The 20,969-nt window shown below is 43.1% G+C and overlaps 1 protein-coding gene across 1 annotated transcript in view; it reads left to right on the top strand.

Annotated features, from left to right (window-relative positions):
- LOC139291960 (aryl hydrocarbon receptor-like) overlaps positions 1-19,290 on the top strand; it is a 35,062-nt gene extending 15,772 nt beyond the window's left edge. Inside the window, exons 3-11 of the mRNA XM_070914049.1 lie at positions 4,505-4,614; positions 8,708-8,797; positions 10,723-10,852; positions 11,954-12,087; positions 12,651-12,853; positions 13,076-13,185; positions 14,692-14,833; positions 15,240-16,854; positions 19,141-19,290. Coding sequence (XP_070770150.1) covers positions 4,505-4,614; positions 8,708-8,797; positions 10,723-10,852; positions 11,954-12,087; positions 12,651-12,853; positions 13,076-13,185; positions 14,692-14,833; positions 15,240-16,854; positions 19,141-19,290 — 2,684 coding nt within the window. The remainder of the gene's footprint in view (positions 1-4,504; positions 4,615-8,707; positions 8,798-10,722; positions 10,853-11,953; positions 12,088-12,650; positions 12,854-13,075; positions 13,186-14,691; positions 14,834-15,239; positions 16,855-19,140) is intronic.
- The last annotated feature ends 1,679 nt before the right edge of the window (positions 19,291-20,969 follow it).

Here is a 20,969-nt window from a genome sequence, read left to right as displayed (position 1 = left end):
AAGAGACAGATGTTTCCCTCAGGAGGTGGTGGAGACCAGAAACAGAGCTAATAGAGAAAGAATATTGGACTTCATCAGGTGGACATAAAAAAAAAAAAAATGACTCCAAATGAATGATAATGTCGCTCCGTAACTGCTGGATGTGTAAATAAGCAACAGAAATTGTACAGAAAACATGCTCCCCAAGCCAAAATGTGAAATGCGACCTGTACTTCAGGTTTATTTCCATCAGAAGGAAGCGAGTGAAAAAGAAGGAGGATGGCCTCACGTGGACGCAGACTGCATCAGGCCTGACCTGTCCACGTCACATTAGGTCGCTTCTGTGTTTTGATGTATGTTGTTTGTTGTCCAGTAACTTTGGAGCTCCATTATGCAAAGATAAGCATGTTTGGGAAAGCCAAGCTGTTCTATTCAATTCACTGGAAAGGCCTCCGGGTGATTGCTGGAGTGCTATTATGCCACATGTATGTGATGGCAGTGGGAATGTAAATTTTTCATTATGTACACTTGTGCCCGCTGAAGCTTGATAACAAGGTCTGCTCTTTGTCCTCCTCTGGCCATTCAAGAGGCTTTCTGTTGGCCCACTTTTTCTGGCTGAATTATGCTACTGACGCTGCGGCGTACCTGTGGTTTCTGATGTGTAAACGACCAAAATACAACACACACACACACACACACGATGTACAATGATTACATATGTGGCAGAGATTGATTTGAATCTGCTAATCATCACACCGGAGTCTCACAAATGTTTTTTTATAATAATCACGAGAGGACAAAATAAAGCTTGTTACGTCATCACCGTTGAATTACAATTTTGTGATTTTGCGGTCAAGATAATTGCTTTGGTATCACAAGGGAGGAAAGCACGTCATGAAATTGAGATGAGATTTGATGATTACAAGTAATTAAATCATTAAAATACTTCTCTGTTGCCTCTCTTATGTTTATAATATTATACAGCACAGAGAAGCAGCAAATCCCCACATTTAAGAAGCTGGAACCAGCTGGCATTATTTGCTTGATGAATGAATTGTTGATTGACCAATAGTCATTCGTCTTTTGTGATAGTGGATCATCAGGCTGCAAACAAAGGGAGAGCGGATGATGCGACAAAGAAGCCTGGCTGATTAAACTGGGGACATTATATGCAAAGCGACCAATAGGCCACGAGTGTACCACATGGATTTATTATTTATTGTTACATTCTTTGTTTTCCAAGCTGTCTGTCATTTTTGAGTAGCCCCTGCATGTCTTTGTGGGACAAGAACGCCACACTCAAGCGTGTCCAGCATATGTGATGCATTGCTCACGGCATTTCCTCACCAATATGTTGGATAAGGTCACACATTGTTCTCAGCTGCTCTCCAAAAGTCGAGTCCGAGTTGTCCGCATGGGAATAAGGTCAGGGGTGTCCAACCAAAGCTCTGTCTCGTGTGAAGGTGCAAGCCACGTCGGACTCCCCACACAAAGCCCATATGCTATCCAGTATCTGCTCTGACTCTCCTAACACCGCCCCACCCCTCAGATGGACTCCTTGTTAACCCCCTTTGCAGACAACAAAAGATCTGACCCAGAACCCAGTCACCCAATCATGTCATATATCACCTCCGGGGTCAAAGGTCATCACGGGTCGCAGCACGGTGCTCCTGCAGGGGTCAGAGCTTAATGTGCTTGACCACTGCTCTCTTTCTCATGACATCACCGCAGCCCATCATCTCACGTGACAGAAATAACAAATGACTGTGGCGATATTATTATTTGTTTTATTAGCATTAATCAACTGGTCATCTACTGACAGTCAAAAATGAGTCCAAAGCGATGTCTTCAAACGGTCAAAGTTGTCAACTCAAAGGCAAGCACACCCTATCACTGAATAGGCTATTTGCTTCATTTGAGTGAATGAAGCGAAGCACTACGTTTCTGCACCTCTTCATGTCGCAGGGCGGTGATCTAACAAAGTGCAGCACTTTGACTCCCGAGACCCACATGTGTTGATGGCTCCTATGTGTTGGTTTGGGTTAGCGCTTTGCTGAAGGTTCGGAAGAGATTGTAGTTAAATGTTAATAAAGACGTTGCGTCTCAAGTCACTGTTGGCGTTTTCTGTACCACACCAAGACCGTGATCTGTCCCCAACCCTAACCAAGTGCCGCCGTGTGCCTAAACGCAACCTTAAAAAAAGTCTAACGATGCTGTAATCACTGCATTACGTTTCCTCTACAGCGCATTTTACTGTTGCACATTAGTTGTATATAAATTGAATCTATTGGAGACACTTGGTTAGTTGCACCTGTACAATCTCTGAGAGGGACGCAACATTAGAAACACCTCTCAGTGTGATGCAGTAGCACCAGCTACACCTCAAAACAAGCCCACAGTTGAATCGACTTCCTCTTCCACACAGTTGTCAACAAACGCTGAACATTTTAAGACATTCTTGCAACACAAGAAATGTGAGACTGTTCTCATGATCATGACTTAAATATATCACTGTGTCATGGTTAATGTTCAACCTGGGGTACACTGGGTAATATTTTCTACATTACTCAAGGCCATAATCAAACTCAGGGACGCAGGGAGGTAATCAGAGTTTGGGGGTTCTGAGAGAAACTCGCTCTGTAATGCTGCCATACTAAATGCTGTGCAATGTTCATTTTTTTGGTATTAATTCAAATTCTTCTGTATTCTGTAGTGAGTGCACAGAGATGATATTACTATCTGTTTTTTCTCATTTTGGTAAAATTGCGAACGAGAGGATTTCAAACACGTCTTTCCTGAAATTAAGCATTTAAACTCAAATCTCACTTGAATTGAGTTTGGATGCACATTATTATTCTGTTCTACTCTATGCAAGATAACACTCCCGTGGCCAGAAGTCTTCCTACATGAGCACTTATTTAACCCAGCAGCCTGCTAACCCCTTCACACGCCTGGTGCACCGGAGCTGCATGGATGTAAGAAAAAAAAGTTATGATGTCACGCTGGGAAAAAGGAGAATCCCATTAGGATAAGAACCGCTGGGGCCACCAGCCAATGAACAACTGGGAGGCAGGAACGGGGAGGGGGGGTTGGCAGAGGGGAGGGAGGGCGGAGCAGGGGGAGTGGTGAGACAGGAGAGGGGGGGGGGGGGGGGCTGAGCTGAGCTGAGCTGAGCTGAGCAAGCAGTAAAGTGCAAAAATAGTGACGCCTGAAGGAAGTGTCGCTTCATCTCACTCGAATGTGCCAACAACACATCTCTCTTTGTCCAGCAGTGTGTTGTGCTACACGTCTGAAACCTGCACACACAAACACACGTCATGACATGTTTGTGCTAAATTAGCTGAAGTACATTTGTTAACCTTTGTGCTTTGTTAACAGTAGCTTTACTTCCTTGTTGTATGGGGAAAAGAATCAACCTTTTTTTCATTCAAATATATATTTTCTTTTCTTATGATCTTATCAAAACCCAACAATGATTGAAGTGGTAACGCATCTCTTTGCCACAAAGATGTTTTATATCTAATATGGCCTACGCATGAACAAATATATATTAGTATATATTATATAAAGTCAGAAATGTATGTTATTCTACGGAGAGATGATACCTATGTTTGGGGTCAGCGGACCTCAGAGAGGTCCTCTTACAGACAAACTGCTATAAAACACCAAATGAAAGATCCAGGAATCCAAATAAACCTTTTTTTGAATTTGAGATGGCTGGTGCTACATAACACTGATCAGAGAGAGAGAGCATATGAAAATCCATTGTGTTTAAGTCATACAATTAAAGAGGGCCTGGGGTCTCCGGGACCCAAAATGGGTTAAGAGAGATGTCTTTTGTTTAGCTGCAGCAAACAATTATTTCCACCTCTGATTCATCTGCTGATTATTCTTTTAATTCGTTGATTGTTTGGCCTAAAAAAAAAAGGGTTAGGGTTAGTCCAAAACATCTTCAAATGTTGGGTTCAACCAACCCAAAACCCAAATGCATGTCATTCGCTATCAGATAGGCAAAGAAAAGCAGCAAACGCTCACAGTTGAGAGGCTAAAAGTACGTGATAGTCAGCTTTCATGCTTAAAAAAGTAGTTGCAGATGTCGTTTGTAAAATGAAATCAGGAAACACAGTGTTGCTGAGGATGTCAAAGAGTAACTCATTCATTCAGTCAGTCTCAGTAAAGTGTGCTCAGAGAGATTCTCAGGAGCCTGAAACAACAACAGGACATTTGTTTTTCTCTTGTAATTTATATCGCTTGCCCGAGTCCAGACCTTTGAAGCCACCGATGTCATAGAAATGGTGATGTGAGCAAGTTAGACAAAATAAAAGGTCTGGATTTGGTGAATTAGACTTTCAGATTGCACGTAATGAATGTTTAATGAGCTGGGATCGGGCGAGCATGCAGCATCTTCAGCGAGTACGAAACATGAGGCAATCTGACAGTCACAGCAGTGCTTTGCAAACATTATCACAGGACTAAAACCTGTCTTCCTCTCCGCACCTCCCTCCTTGTCTGTCCCTCCCTACAGTCGCCCTGAACAGTCGAAACGGAGTGACTCCTGCAGATGTGAATGATGACGACAGCAAAACAGCAAGAGTGGTGGAGACCAAGATTCCTGAAGGCGAGCTTTTGCTGCAGGTCAGTTTTTAAAGCTGTATTTATTCTTATTTTCCTTCGCTCTGTTTCTACCCACAGTATACTTTGTCTTTATCAACTCTTTGATTGATTTTAGGTTCAATATGTGAGTTTGTTTGTGGCTAACTCCAAGACTTTTCCAAACAGCCCGACCGCATTGTTCGACGGGTTCGATATGTTTTGAGGCACAGCAACTTTTGTTGGGGAAACTGCGCTGATTTAATTTGTTTGTCTGGGCAGCTCTTGTGTTTTCTGTTTGTTTTTTTTCTCCTCCTGACAAGTGCACAAATTCTATTTAGGCCAATAACAGAGGCTCAGAGGCTCAGGGCAGCTTACCACTCAATACGTCTGACACAGTCTGCTGTGCCCTCATGAAACATTAGTCAAGGGAGTCTGCTGCTGTCTGGTGGGTAAAACTTGTGCCTGGGACTAATGGGAATATGAACTAAAGAGTTCTACGTCTGGGATAACTTATTCCAAAACGACTGCTGCCTAAATATTGATTCTTTTGAACAGAAATGTGATATTTCGAGGATAAGTAAAAAATGATCGTTGCCGTCATTGTAAAGGAAATGTTTTTGTTACAACTTGAGTCATATTTTTGTAGTTTTGGCCTTCATTCTAGTCAGTTATAGACACATTTATAGGGATAGAAACAAATGTCTTTGGACAAAATCCGGCTAGTTATTTCTCTTTATGTCAGTCAAGTCAATTTCAATTATATAGCCCAATATCACAAGCCCCAAACTTGCTTCAAGGGGCTTTACAATCTGTACCTCCTCTCCACCACGGAGACCCGGGAAGAGGACAGACTACACAAACGCACAAGAGGCAAAACTCAAATGCTAAGCTAAGTGGCTGCTGGCCGTAGCTTCATATTTACCATCCAGACATGAGAGTGGTATCAATCTTCTCATCTCAACCCGAATGTTGAACGACTCCTTTAACACGCCAACTTAATTGAGTCCAACAACATGGAGTGGTCACATGACTCCACAGGCTTTAAAGAAATCCCCGGTGTTAACCAAAACACAAAACTGAACTGAGCCGTAAACCAGCCTGAAACTTACTTTACCGTGTCTGGTTTTCTATGTATGGTTGTGAAGAGCTATCAGCTTTAATATGAACAAGCAACATTCAGATCCAAATAATCATCATTGGTAAATCACCTCATTTTTTTTCTGTGTGGAAAATCTGGACATTTTGCAGGAGTTTCAGCTTTTGAAGAAAAGGCAATCAGCGGACCTGTTTTCCATCCCGGTGAAACCGGGGGAAAAAGTCTCTCCCGGTTCATGGCGGTTTAGTGCCCTCTGTACTGTATGTGTGATTGAGTGGAGAGCGAGCTCGCTGGCTGCCAGATCTTTTTGGGATCTGCTGGAGTCATTGATTTTCCAGTCCAGTTCCTCCCAATGTGCATCACACTGGCATTCCAGGAGAGGAGAGGAAACAGCCTGCCCGCCATACCCCGACCCTACCAGGGAGGTTTCATTATTATGATAAACCTACATTTCCCCTGCTTGTTAGTAATGAGAAATGAAAGCTCATTTGGAGAAAAAGAGGCTGAGTGTTCCACAGGGGGGCCTCCTCCTCTTCCTCCTCCTCCTCCTCCTCCTCCTCCTAATCGCTGGGACGAGAGGGGAGAAGGACAGCGAGCGCTTCACAGGCTGAGGAATGTGAGGTTTATTTCTGAGCCGGCTTCTTTGCCGTTCGTCACATCAGACGGTGGTGAATTATAGAGGAGCTGTGAGCGTATCAATAATTCAGACTCAGAAAAATGGAGGAAACGTGGCAGAATGTATTAATTGTGCTTGTCACTTTTTTTTTTTTTAGCCATTGTTGAAAATAAACACACGCAGAATTGGTCATTTTTGACAATAACTGGCGACAACCTGCTCTAATGATGTAGACCGGCCTCCTCAGTTATTCTTTTCCTCTATTTTGATGCGAAACGTGTGAGCCATCGCTCCTTCTTTTGCTCATGACTGAATCAAATCATTCGGAGCTGGGAGGTTAATGAGTACACATGAGTACACTATCTGGTATTAAAACATATGGCCTCATTTCTGACGGTTGCGCGGCCTTTGACGTCACATTTGGTTCCAGCAGCAGCAGCAGCAGAGCATTTAGCAATTTTCCTGCATTTGAACAAAATGAGTAAATTCACGTTAAGTAAGTGAATGTAGCAAACTGAAAGCTTCATATCACAGTTTAATTCATTAAGCATCTGTTTGGTGGCTGTTCACGTGAAAAAGTCAACCTTGACATTTGGGTGTTTGTGTTTACTGTGGAGGAAGTGTGGCAGATAATTGTGGTGAATCACTGGTGTATTATCAAAAAGAATAACATGGCGTCTCCAGCATTAGTCATCCCTGCGCCCTGTGGGCTGATTTAGAAAAGAGATGACTGCTTGTACGGATGTTTGTGGCTGTGTGAGGACAGTGTGTGTGTGTGTGTGTGTGTCTGTGTGTGTTTGTTGATACGTGTCTGTTTGTTTACGAAAAATGTTCTCTTACCGGGGGAGGGCACGTGTGCGTTTAGTGAGGTGGAAATGTTGGACCAGCTGTTCCCCTTTGAAGAGAAACAATGAGTGCGCTCCATTTCACTTAACATGCTTCCACATTATCCTTTCTAGTCTCCTCCTTTCTAGTCTCCTCCTTTCCTCTCCTAGATCTTCCCTCCTACTTCCCTCTGTGAGCCAAGCAATTATTTTACTGTCGTGCTGCCATCCACTCAGACATCACAAACCTGAACATCCACGCTGTTCACCGACTGCAGCTGCGGCCTGGACTGGCCATCGGGAGCACCGGGAGAATTCTTGGTTCTTGTCCTGGAGTGTCAGGAGAACAGTGTTAAAAATGCAAAATGAAGTGGGTGAACAACGCGGGGCAGCTACAGTCACTTGGGCCGTCAGTTGACTGTGCGATGCACGTTAGTACACATCAACGTAAAGTTCAGTCAGTGTGTGGAGAAAAAAAAGAACAAGAAAGAGAACAAGAGACAGAGATAAGGTGGAGCTGAGGGGGAGCCCCTGCAGGAAAGTGCAGCTAAATGCTGTAAAATGACAGATATGCTCACGAGGGACGCGGCCCGCACGTCATAACATCACAGCCGCCCTTCCCAAGTTGATTCTGTGTCTCAAACACTAATAAACGGGACCAACACCTAATCATGCTCTGTGGGACAGCAGGGAAATCAAGAGCTGTATACTCCTCACTACTCGTGTGGAAGTGATCCAGTTACTCAGAGCTACCAGAGCTTCTTCACGATCAGCACAAGTCCAGTCAGAGCTGGGAGGAAATGCCAGGTGTGAAACAAACACCCTTAATCGTGGAGGTGCAGCTGACTAACTCTTGAAACTGAGGCTGTTTTTAAATACTGTGGATGTGTTATGACGCCTTTTTTTGTGTGTAATACAAACACGTGCAATATACATGGTCTGTTATTAATGTGTGGCCTGGGCTGACGTTAGATTCCCGGCCTGAATTATTACGCCAGGCCGAGGACACAGAAATAGAAGATATTAAATCATTTATGTCAATAAAAAGGTTAGAAAAGGCAAAGGGTTGACATAATATATATATAGCATGTATGCCCACATGCATCATATATCTTTGTTGACTAAGATCCACATGCATCTAGGCACAAAAATGATTTTAGAAACAATGATGCACTTTGTGTTTTAGTGTTGGACTGAAAGTGTTTGATTGTGCCATCTTATCTGTACTGGATTCAGACTTTTGTGACAATATCAGCAAACAACTGCTCCAATTCTGTTCACTTTTGTCCTCTTCTTCGCCTGCCCCCCTCCCTCTCCTCCCTTCCTCGATAATATGTCCTACTAGGAGACAAATGAAAGCAACAGAGAAACGCAAAGGCAAACAATGATCCCTTCTCATGAAATAAGGTCCAGCAGCTTGCCAAACGCATGTCATCCAAGTTGTGCAGGCGACATACACTCATTTGCCAATTTATTAGCTACACCTAACTAAAACTAATGCAGTCTAATACAAACTGCAATAAATCCTCCCTCATGAAGGTTATAATGTTCAGTTTTATTGTATTGCATAATTGTGTGCATCCTTTGTTTGACCCACAGGCTCTCAACGGTTTTGTCCTGGTTATCACTGCCGGTGGGACCATCTTCTTCTCCTCTCACACCATCCAGGACTACCTGGGCTTCCACCAGGTATCAAATCAATACCTATAGTCTTTGTGAATGCCTCTTATAATTGCCTCCAATAGTTGTTTCACCACTCACATAAATAACACAATCAGAATTAGAAATAGAAACAGCGCAGGGGCAAAGGGAAGGGAATCATTCCAATGTGGCGAAGACATGGGAGAACCCCAGTGCGGTCTGGGTCTCCAGAGCTCAAACCTCCAAAGAAGGGCTGAGGTGTCTCCAAAGTCAGGAGACTCTTGAGGGACTGCTATGATGAGCATGAAGAGAGTCAGGTGGTCAACAGATACAGCCTACGAGGAGGCTTACTTTTTGGAAAGTAAATTTGGAGTACTGCGAAACCATCGGAGCAACAACCAGACTCTAAAATAAAACTGTCTGTGTTCCACAGCTAACAGTGTCCCCTTTAGTCATGAGTTTACCGATCATTGATCATTGTTCCTTTAGGTAATGCCTAGTGTGAGCTGCTGACAAGCTGCCAAAGCAGTTTGAATTTGCAGGGAGGGGTCCTTCCCCTGCTAGCTCTCCTTTTTTGGAAGGGCCACCAAAACGTTGGGGCCGTTACCTGTACATTAAGTAGGTCCAGAAGCTAACAGTGTAAGAATAGGCCTGGTGCTAACTTGGCTACCTTTATTGTCCCATGTCCATCAACATGCTCACATGGGCGTCGCTCAAGAGACTCCCTTTCAGAATCAGACATTCTGGGTCATTGTTCTTGTAGCATCTCTTGTGGTGGAAGAAAACAGTGCGTCGACCAGAGCGTGTGATTGAAAACAGATCAATTGCATGTGACACATTTGAGATTTGAACGTATTAATTAGTTAGCAGTTTATTGCTGCTCAGGAGCAGAGTTAGAGTAGTTAACATCCAGAAGCTCTGTTTCAGTAATTGATAGGTGGGTCTGGATGGGTGGCTTGCGTGCAGCATCTGCTGGGAGCTGCTTGGGGGTCTTGTTTGATCCATTGGTCTGGTCCCTGCATGGTGCAGAGTCAGAGGCTCAAACAACAGCAAAAAAGACCTGGCCTATTTATAGCTTGGCCTTTTGCGCAAACAAGCAGTCACAGCAGTGGGCTGCAGTGAACAACACATCTCTGCCTGAGCAGCGCCCACTGAGGCTCTTTGGACAGCTCAGTCCACCCGTGCACTCATGTTTTGTAGAAGTAAACACTACAGTGAGCGTTTTCTCGTACATACTACTGGAGCCACACACACACACACACCAATGTGCCTATGTGAATACTGCTACTAATGCTACTGTTGCTACCACTACTACCACTGACGGCACTGCAGAAAACACAAGAGCAGCGCACCCAGGTGACTCGAAACTATTCCGAAGCAACCTAACAATAACCCTAGAAACCACCAAGCAACACACTAGGAACATCCAAAAAACTCTAATGACCACCTAGTAATGCCTTAGCAACCATTTAGCAACACCTTAGCAACCATCCAGAACACTATGGCGGCCACCTTGCGACAGTATCACCCACTGAACAGCTACTCCCCAGAAACCCGACAGCAACTATTAGCAACAACACCGAACACATGTCATGCCAATCTAGCAATGCCTTAGCAGCCATGTAGCAACACGCTAGTGACAACTATGAAACATTTGACCTGCCAAGACAACCAAAACTACAGCTCACGTTAGCAACACTCTTCCCGTGCTGCAACGTCGTATTCTGCATGTACATTCTGAAGAAACGTAATATTAACCCTTTTGTTTGTCATTGTTATTGCGCTGAAAGCCAGCAGGATTATTAATATTAGGCACATTACGACCCACAATGATGAAGTCACAGTATAAATGAAATCCCCATACTAGTTCTTTTTCAGCTGTGTCAGTTTGTCTACATCCTGTATGTCTCTACTTGCATGTAACTGGTTTAATTTGGCATGAGATAATTCTTCCCCCTGTTGCTTTTTCTCAGACGGACGTCATGCACCAGAGTGTGTATGAGCTGGTCCATACGGAGGACCAGCAGGAGCTCAGGAGAAACCTGCACTGGGCTTTGAATCCTCCTGCCGCTGCATCTGCCATTACCCAGGACTCCCCCCAAGGTGATCACTCTCTCCACCTACATGAATCTATTATTAAGACCACAACAAGACTGAGAGATCCTGGTGGGACTCAACACCCTTGCTGCATGACCTGGAAACTGTTAAACAGTGCTTTGAACAGGTGTCTGTGTAAAGTGTCTGAGCCTGTGTGAACATATATATTTGGACCTCAATATCAGACGGTTAAGTACACACAGTTTAGGCATTAAGCTATAAGACCATCCTCAGGTCAGGTCACATGACCCTGTAATCTTCACTGTGGCTTACGAGGTGAAGTGGTCCCAGATCTGTATTTGGGTTGTAAGATGCTTATGTCTGTGCGCTTTCTGTTCTGAGCAATGTGTTTAGGCTAAGACCCACAGTCCCGGGACAACTAAACCACTTCTGCACTGAGAAACAGTTTTCAGGTTCCCCCCTCTTAGTACAACAAAGCCTTGGTGTATGTGTTAAGACAGTTAACTTCAGGCCTCATTACCACCCGCGACAGAGTGTGGCTGGTATTGTTTTCACCCTGTGAGTCTGTGTGTGTCATCATGGCAAAATGTGGTCCTGGAGACACCTACTGTAGCAGGAAGTGCCACAGAAGAGTACTTTGCCAGGTGTTCACATGTCTCTCAGTCTGTGGACAGGTTTTGTCAAAGCGTGATGGAGTCACAAAACTTAACAGGTGTGGAGATGAGATCAAAATGAAGGCCAAGTTCGAAGATGGCTGTGGTCCGAGCAAGGGTGCCGGAATTAGGGGGTAGGAAGTAGGCCCCCCCACTTTACGCCCGTGGCTCAGATTTGTTTTAAGTGGCAGATCACTGTGAATGGTCGTTTTTAATGGATGTTTGCGCAAAATACAAATTCATTGTGTTGGTTAATGATGAAAAGCCTCTGTTATAGAGGTGTTTAGTACATGTACAAACTAATCTTTAAAGTCACAGTGAAATGGAAGTTATGCCATCTTTAGCTGAAATGCTAGAATGTGAGCTGGGTATCATTTTGAATAACAATCAAATACAGAGCGATACGGAGCTGTGGAGGATTGTTGAATTCTGAAGTTTAACTGACTTTATAGTCATTGTCACTGACATCAGCTCATATTTTTTGTGAATACAGAGATGGAACCGGACAGCAGCTCAGCTGTGGTCACCTACAAACCTGAGCAGCTTCCCCCAGAGAACTCGTCCTTCCTGGAGAGGACCTTTATGTGTCGCTTTCGCTGCCTCCTGGACAACTCCTCCGGCTTTCTGGTAGGTTAAATGTTCCACCAAAAGGGAGAAAACCTGCAGACTGAACGTATATTTTTTACCAGAGCCGGAGACAAAAGACTTCACAGTTTGGACTTTGGACTTGTACCTGTTTTCTGCAAATAGAGGTCAGTGTGGGAAGCTTTTTAATGTAATGGGCTTCATAGACATACAGTCCGCTCCCACAGATGGACCACCCCACTCCTGCCCAATAACTCCCACCCACAACAAGGTTTTTTCTAAAAAGTTTGCCTTCACTATTGTGCCTTCTGTAGATTATAGAGATACTGCTACCATCACTAAACAGTTTTTAAGAAAACAAAAAGGTTCGAAAAACTACTCGAGGTTGAGGCCATGTGCTTCATAGAAACACAGTGCAGTAGTGGGGCTAGGTGGGAGGTGTATTTTCCTAAAATACAACCCTATCACGTTTATTGTGATAGCAATAGAAACATGTCAGTCAGAGCAATGCCTGGCAATGGTAATATTGATACATTTGAAGGACTTTGAAAGACAACTGTTTCAAGCCTTTCCTTTCCCTCCATCCTATTTTCCTGTCTTTACAGGCTTTGAACATCCAGGGCCGACTTAAGTTTCTGCATGGACAGAACCAGCGGCAAGAAAACGGAGGAAAGGCCCCGCCCCAGCTCGCCCTTTTCGCCATTGCGACCCCTCTGCAGCCGCCATCCATCCTGGAGATCAGGACCAAGAACATGATCTTCAGAACCAAACACAAGCTGGACTTCACACCCATGGCCTGTGATGCAAAGTAATGACACTGACATGCAACATATACGAAAGCACACGTACAAAATGTCTTTGCATCACGAGACATTTTACCTTATGACATGTAATGGATTTTTGTGAGGATAAAGGCAACCTGTGTGTTTATTTTGCTTCAATACTTTGAAGGTCATTCAGATATATATGTGAGATATACCATGTACCATGAACAATGTTTTGAAAATGAATTATGGTCTTTTTTGCACAGGGGGAAGATAGTGCTGGGGTACACAGAGGCTGAACTGCGGGTACGAGGATCTGGCTATCAGTTCATCCATGCAGCAGATATGTTGTACTGCGCAGAGAACCATGTCAGAAGTAAGTTCTATTGGCAAGCCCACATGGCTTAGGGGTTAACACACAGACCATGAACTGCAACGTCCTGGTCTCAGTTTGGCTGGGGGTTTTTTTTGTTGTAAAATCTCTCTCTCCCTCATTTCCTGTCTTGTCTCTACTAGCGCTATCTAATAACAGCAGAAAATACAAAAAAAATGAATAAGAAAAAGAGTTAAGTTCTGTTATCATGTTATTCTAGTGCTTACTGCATATTAGTTAGGAAAGATATACTTTTGTGAAGTTTGTAAATCTTTCATCACATCATTATTTACGCCAAAAATGATGTAATTGATGTAAACTGAACATAATAATATATGTTGTAAGAGTATGGCATTAAAAGCGTTGGACTCGGATGGACTCACCAACATAAATCTAAAGACAGACTTGACTCTTAGTACTCTCCTCTTAGTACACTTGCTCTGATCAAAGACCTTTTGATTATGCTGCCACTTCCTGGGTTACTGGTCTACATAAACTCATTAAATACTTTTTAATGAGCTGTGCTCACAGCTGTCTCAAAGGTAGCAGTTCAGAAGATTTTACACCATTCTGTTTTAAGACTTGATGGGCAAAAACATATTCCTCTTTACTGCGTGCGAACACAGTTTTAAAGTGGTCCAAAAGACATGCATGTTATGTAGTCTACAACCGTTTTATCATGATAATGATATGATAATGATAATGGATGAATATACAGTAAGAGTCCATCCATCTTTGAGGTTTATCTGACAGAAACATGTTGCGATTTTAGATTTAGTCCTGTCATAAAAGTTGAGGAGGTCTGGTCCAACCTGGTCAGAGAGTTCAGGCAGCTTTCGTAAGTAATCCCTCTGGATTACGGAGCAGATTGAGCAAAGCTGTAGAGCTGCCAGAGGAGAGGATAGGGCACACAAATCCACTGCATGAGCAAAGCATCAGAGATGATCCATACAGCAGCACCAACACACAAACACGTCAGAGGTCAGATATGGTACCAACCACTCTCTCAATACTGTAGTGCAAGGGTCAGTGTAGTTTTATCTAGATGTAAAAACAAGTACAACTCATACACCGAAGCTTATGATCCATGTAGAACTCCACCTTTTCACCCTCAGTCATTTGTGATATGAAGCAGTGAAAACACATGACTACATAGAGCATATTTGTAATAACTAATAACTTGCTACAGGATGTCAGTCAGTTGGGTCGTCATTCCAACTTTGGTGCACTTTCAATCCTATGTTTCTCAACAACTAACTTTGCCAGATGTCAATGAAGGTTTCTCTTGATATTCATGGTTAGGGAAGATCGCTAACTTGCCACCAGCAAGCCACAACTTCCATTTATTCAGGATTTACAGGATCTCTTTCGATATAATTTCCATTTAATATAAGTAAAGCCACCAATACAGCTTTAGACTCATTGCTAAAGAAGTGCTTTCAGTAGATTTAAACTCATTTTGTAAAACAGTTCACTCATTATAACTGTGTTTGTGTTCCACATTTGTAGTGATGAAGACCGGAGAGAGTGGTCTGACTGTGTTCAGGCTCCTCACCAAGGAGAATCGCTGGAAATGGGTCCAGGCCAATGCCAGGCTGGTGTACAAGAACGGCAAACCAGACTACATCATCGCCACCCAGAGGCCTCTTTTGTATGTCGCTATTCGTTTATGTTGTGATGTAAACCAACAAAATGTACCAGTTGTATTCAAAGAGAAACAAAACAGGCTTACTGCAACAGAACCTTGATATAATACACTGCACGTGTATATTAAAATCAAAGTTTATACAGGGACAAATAATAATTTCCTGTGTGTTTTAATCTGATTTATGCAGGGAGTTTAAGAGTTTATTCAAAGAGGGAAGCAGGTATAGTTTTCAGTTGATGATGTGACACACAAACATGTATGACACTTATAAGACACCTTCAATCATGGAAATGTGGGTAAGAACCAAACCAGCAATTCTGCTGGCAACCAAGCTAGCAGCTTTGATGCTTTGTAAATGAATTGCCGTGGCGAGGTCTCCAAACGATAATCATGTCCTCTGTCTTTATAGGGATGAAGAGGGAGGAGAACACTTGCGTAAGCGTTCTATGCATCTACCCTTTACCTATGCTACAGGTGAGGCCCTGCTCTACCAGTCCAACCATCCCATAGCTGGCTTTAGAGATGGAGGCCATGAGAAAAATGGCACTAAGTCAAAGAAGAGTCGGACTGACAGGCTGATAAGGGATGGTGTGGACCCTGGCTCCCTTCTAGGGGCACTCATGAGTCAAGATGAGTCGGTATACGTTTGCCAGCCTGCCCTGGAGCCCAAAATGTCATTCCATAGCAGCTTCTTTGGAGACCAAATGGGTTTCTCTGACTCTGAACCCTCCAGCTTGCACAGGAGCTGGGAAGGGCCGAGCAATGGTGTGCTGGTTCCAGGCATCACAGAGCTAGGCAACAGCTTTGACCCACTTCTGGCTACTCTGGACTCCCTCTCCCTGGAGGGCCAAGGGGTTGTGGATTCGGAAGAGGGGGGTTGTTCAAACGGCGAACTGTTTGGGGCTCTAGAGGGGCTGGGACTGAGTGCAGAGGACCTGGAGCTGCTGCTGCTGGATGAGCGGATGATCAGAGTTGAGATGGACCCTGAACGCGTGCCCACATTGGACGACCTGCTTACAAACGATGAGATTCTTTCATATATCTATGACTCCATAGAGGGTAAGACTGATTCCACAGAGCATGCAGGACAGGTGCCTCCCAGTACTGCCTCAGCGACATCCACAACAGTGTCACTACCTGCAAGTAATCCCACCTCTGACACTAATGTGCAAATGCAGTTTCTGCACCGTAAGAGTTCCCTGGTGGGTCAGGCTCCCATTGTCCAGCTGTCCCAACAGATGCAACAGCATCTCAACATGCGATCAGGTAAAGCGGCGCATGACTGGGGCCAGCCGAGTGACCATTCAGCTAACATGATAGCTAACGGAGAGCTGCTGGGGCAAAATCAATCAATCCAGAATGGACAATGGACAGCCCAAGACATTCTGGTCACTGCAGGGATACAACTGGGACACTATAATCCACAACAGACTATTTTCAATGGAAAAGCCTCAGAACTGGATGGAGAGCTTCATCAGCAGCAAACGCATCAACGCTACCTTCAGCAGCAGCAGCAACCCAGGATGCAGAACCATCTCTCACAGCAGTGCCATGCCAAACAGAAGGCAGCCAACCTCAACGGACTGTGTGGCATCTCTAGCTCAGAGCATTCAGCGGGGAAATCCCAGTGGCAGGACTATGGATTCAGCGAGAGTCTGGGCAGCAACCCCTGCCTTGATAACAGCCAAAAACCTCTGACAAACACCTCAATAGATTCTTGCATGGATTATAGCATGCCTGATATTGACAATGCGGATTACACTATTAGTGGAAATGGTTTGTTTGGGAGGAGTGGACAACAGCACGGGGCCGAGTCCACAGTTTCATCCTTTCAAGGGATGAACCATAAACGGCAGCAGGAGCAGATCCCAGTTCCTTTGGTCCAGGTCATCTCCAGCCTGTCGCAGTGCCCTCCCCCCAACGCCTCCCTGGAGCAGATCCTAGGAGTGAGCAAGCCTTGCCGGCAGTTGGACCACTATGGCATGGTGACCTCTGAGATCCCTCATGACCCCAGTCCCAATAAGGTGAGGTTGCTGAAACACTGACATGTTGTTGTGGTATTAAAAGCATAACTAGCTAAAGCAGTTTGAGCTTGGAAGTTCATTCTTGAATTTTGGGGACAGTATGTGTAAGTGGCTCAAAAGATAACACTTTCTAGCTTTCTGGAGCTTTTAGCTCTTAGCTAAGAAGTGATCTTCATAGTATCCAGCTGCAAAATAACCTGTTGGGGAAATTGTTCTCAAAACTTTTCAGAAAGCTTTGCTGCATCATCATGCATTATATCATCATGTTTTTGGTGGTAGCCACACTACTAGTGGTGCTATGGTGTCTGTCCAATACTTTCGTCCAGAGCTGCAACGATTGGTCAATTAATAGATCGAAACTAAATTAATTGGCCATTATTTTGATAATAATTCATTGTTTCAATAATTTTTCAAATAAAAATGCCAAACATTTGCTGATTCCAGGTACTCAAATGTGAGAAGTTGTTGCTTTAAATTAATATTTTGGGTTTTGGACTGTTGGTTGGACAAAACAAGACATTTAACGACGTCATAGTGTGCTCTAGGATATTGTGATGGGCATTTTTCTTTACAATTTTCTGACGTTTTAGAGATCAAATGATTCATTGAGAAAAGGGTTATGAAAAGATTGGGACATACATTCATGATTCCCAAAGGATGAATCTCAGTTACTTTGGTGATCTGCAGAATTGTCATGTAACTCCACCAACAGCTCAACTTCTCCATTTGTCCAACATTTCAGTTTATGACTAAATAGCTCAAAAACTAATGACAAATTCTTATGAAATTTGGTGTGGCTGTTCATGACATACTGAGGATAAGTCATAATGATTTTGGTCACACTCTGACCTTTCCTTTCAATGCTTAGCCTAAAATTTCCAACTGTGCCACCCACAGGGTAATCTGTCAACATTTCATACATGATATCTTAAACTCTAACGGGCAGACAGCCACGACATTTAGAGAAAATTCAAGTTTCCCACTGAAGGACCCAACGAGTTTGAGCGATGCCTGACCAGCACGCAGAGTATATTGTAATACTCTCTCCTGTGATGCATTACAAATACACAAATATGAACACATAATAGCACATACCCTATCTACCTTTGGTCAGTTCAGCATTTTGCCGGTGTATGGTCTTTCACTTGAGTGACAGTATTTGTACAGTATATGTATGTATTTTTGTGCATCTTAATTTCTAAAAAGTGTCATGACATTTTTTAAAGGACACTGATTTGGTGATGGATGCTACCTTTATCTTTCAATATATGAGGTGTCATCTTTATGTTATAATGCTCGAAGAATAGTGTGAGTATCATGTTGTGACTAACCCCGTAGGAATCATGGGGTCAAAATGTTTAGTGCTTGTGTACCCAAATAAATAACCCAATAGATAAATAAATACCCAATAGATTGCTTGGGCATGCACATTTGCATCTTATTATCTCATAAAATCTGTACCTCTGGTAGCGGCAGTAACACGTCTATATGCCAGAATAAAAAATAGTTGCCAATCCAAGGCAGAAACCTAAGAAGAGGCGCCGAGCTGTCTTCTTTTTTTCTCTCCGTCTGTGTCTTGTTTGCGTGTTTTGATCGTTTAGGGTCATGGCTCAAAGATTTGAAAAGTGAAAAGACGTGATGTGCAATTTGTTTCCTCTCTGTCTCTGTGACCTACAAAACATGGACGCTGTTCTTATTTGCCGCAGAGACTGGAAGTGTTTGCAGACAGGATGTGAAGAGATGTATCAGGTTTAGTTAATGTCGTGGTGAGTTTCTCAACCACCAAAACAATGTTGCAAGAGACCAAGACGGGTAAAAATGTGTCCAATAAATACCAGGGTACAAAAACATGTGGGCTGCTACTGAGGGCGAGAGAGGACCACCTGAGAATTGATGAACTATATTGTAGATAATGATGAGTTCCTAGAGAACAGACTGGGAGATACTATATTAATGAATCCTTAGATAATGATTAGTTCATTAGTATCCGTGAATCAGAATAATGACCACTTTATGTTACTTTATGATTTTAATTGTACTTTAATAGTTTAACAGACACGACTTCCGTAACGTAATGGTCAGATAATCAGAGATTTAATTGACTCATCCAGTCAATCATTTGCTACTGAATTCTGGGGGAATACTGTTTATATAAAAGGATGATGAAGCCATAAAACATGGAGTCTTTGTGGGGCTCTACTTGCTCCATATATTACTGTCTTTCGTAGTATTAGATCCAGCTGTGTGTGTGTGTGTGTATTCATGATGTCCTCTTGCCTTGTTCAGATGGAGAATGGCTGCATACTGAACAGTACTTACCCAGGAGGCTGTGCTCTGCCCAATAGGAATGGAGCAGCGCCCCCTACTGTGCAGATGCCCGGCCCTGAGACTTTGTCCAGCCTCCCCGACCCGCCAGCCACCGGCTTCTACCTCTGACCAGCTGACCAGGAACAGTCATGCAGCAGGACTCTGTTAACGGCCAGAAACACACAATGACTGGACCAGCCTTATACATCTAGATTACATAACAAACAAAAGCTGAATAAACGTAGGCCCATATGTTTTTCTTTCTTTCGTTTTGGATTTGTAATATTTTTTGTTGGGGGGGGGGGGGTGGGGGGTTGTATTTCAAGTCATATTATCATATGAGTCCTTTGTTTACAATAATGCAGTCAAGAGTGCTCAGTTGAGTTTATTTTAAGTAATAGAGAGAGGCAAATATGAGTTTTTAAAGCTGAATTTTACAAATCTGCGTTCAGATACAACACGAAGCACAATTTAGATTTTAGTGGCAACAAATATTATGGATAGTTTTTTTTTAGGGGGGGGGGGGGTTTCAATACCAATTATTCAATATTTAAATCTAAAAAAAACCGAATTTAATATAGGTAATGTAATGTGATTTTTTTTTATATATTTTGCACGCAGTGAAAGGACAAGATAACCCAAGGAAGAGATGTCTTAAAACATTTAGATATACTGGATTAATATTGGGTGTTATAGGTGGGTCAATGATTGATACCAGTTTACCAGTGGAAGCTGAATATAAGCCAATAAATATCACTTGTAGTAGATTAAGGGATTAGTCGGTCAACAGAAAATTGATTTATCATTCTGGTCACTTTGCAAGCAGACCGGCTTCTCAAATGTCAGGATATTTCTTTGTCTTATGTATGGAAGTAAATGGAACACCTTTGAGTTTTGGAGGCGATCATCTGAAGACGTCATGTCTGGCTCTGCGACATTTTGCAGAGCAAACGCTAAATCAAGACAATAACCAGCAGATGAATCAATGCACAAGCAGGCACAAACAGATGCAGACGAACTGAGAGAGAGGTTGTTGTATGTCTCCACTTCATGAATGTACAGACACAGGAGCAGAAAGGAGAGGAGGGGGGTCTGGAATATTAGTATCTGCCCAAGCATCAAATGCAGTTCTTCATCATGTGACTTTATTCTATTGTCTCTTTTTCCTGATTTGGTTTTAGGGTTAGGGTCATTTGATTCGCTTTGTATCTGAACGCACCGTAAAACACACACACACACACACACACACACACACAGTGTAACCCCGTCAGTGCAACTCCAGCGGGATTACAGCTTTTTGATACTGGCAGTCGACAGGACATCAGCATCTCATGGTTTTCCCTCATGCTACAAGAATGTAATCTTTCAGTGTTCGGTGATTTCTTTGTTGAACAGTTACTGCTTGTCAACAGTGAGATTAACCATTATATGTTTGGAAAAAAGTATAGAATATGGAAATTATGGCTAGATATATCCTGCACTTTATTTCAAGCACCCACGTAATGCAGATCTGTAGTCAGGGACACTGAGGTTATTAAAACAACAGACCCTGTTTATCGTTGACCAGTTGGCATTTTTATTCTTATTTTGAGGTACATTTCAGGTGACGGGTTAATGTCCTCACAAGCACAAACACTTCTGTACAACTGCTAGTGTCATCATTTTTGTTTTTTTTTATCTTTCACCACTTGAATTATTGTTTTTGTTGTTGTTGACAGTGTTGATAATCTTGGACCTCTGGATGGAGTTTCCTTTCTTTTGTTTTGGTCATAAAAGTTGAACCGACTCGATTAGAAGAAGTCCGTTTT

The sequence above is a fragment of the Enoplosus armatus genome, chromosome 11 (genome assembly GCF_043641665.1).
Source record: "Enoplosus armatus isolate fEnoArm2 chromosome 11, fEnoArm2.hap1, whole genome shotgun sequence".
In the NCBI taxonomy this organism is placed as follows: domain Eukaryota; kingdom Metazoa; phylum Chordata; class Actinopteri; order Centrarchiformes; family Enoplosidae; genus Enoplosus; species Enoplosus armatus.
The sequence above is the reverse complement of the archived record's forward strand: the minus strand, read 5'-3'. Positions and strand labels throughout refer to the sequence as shown.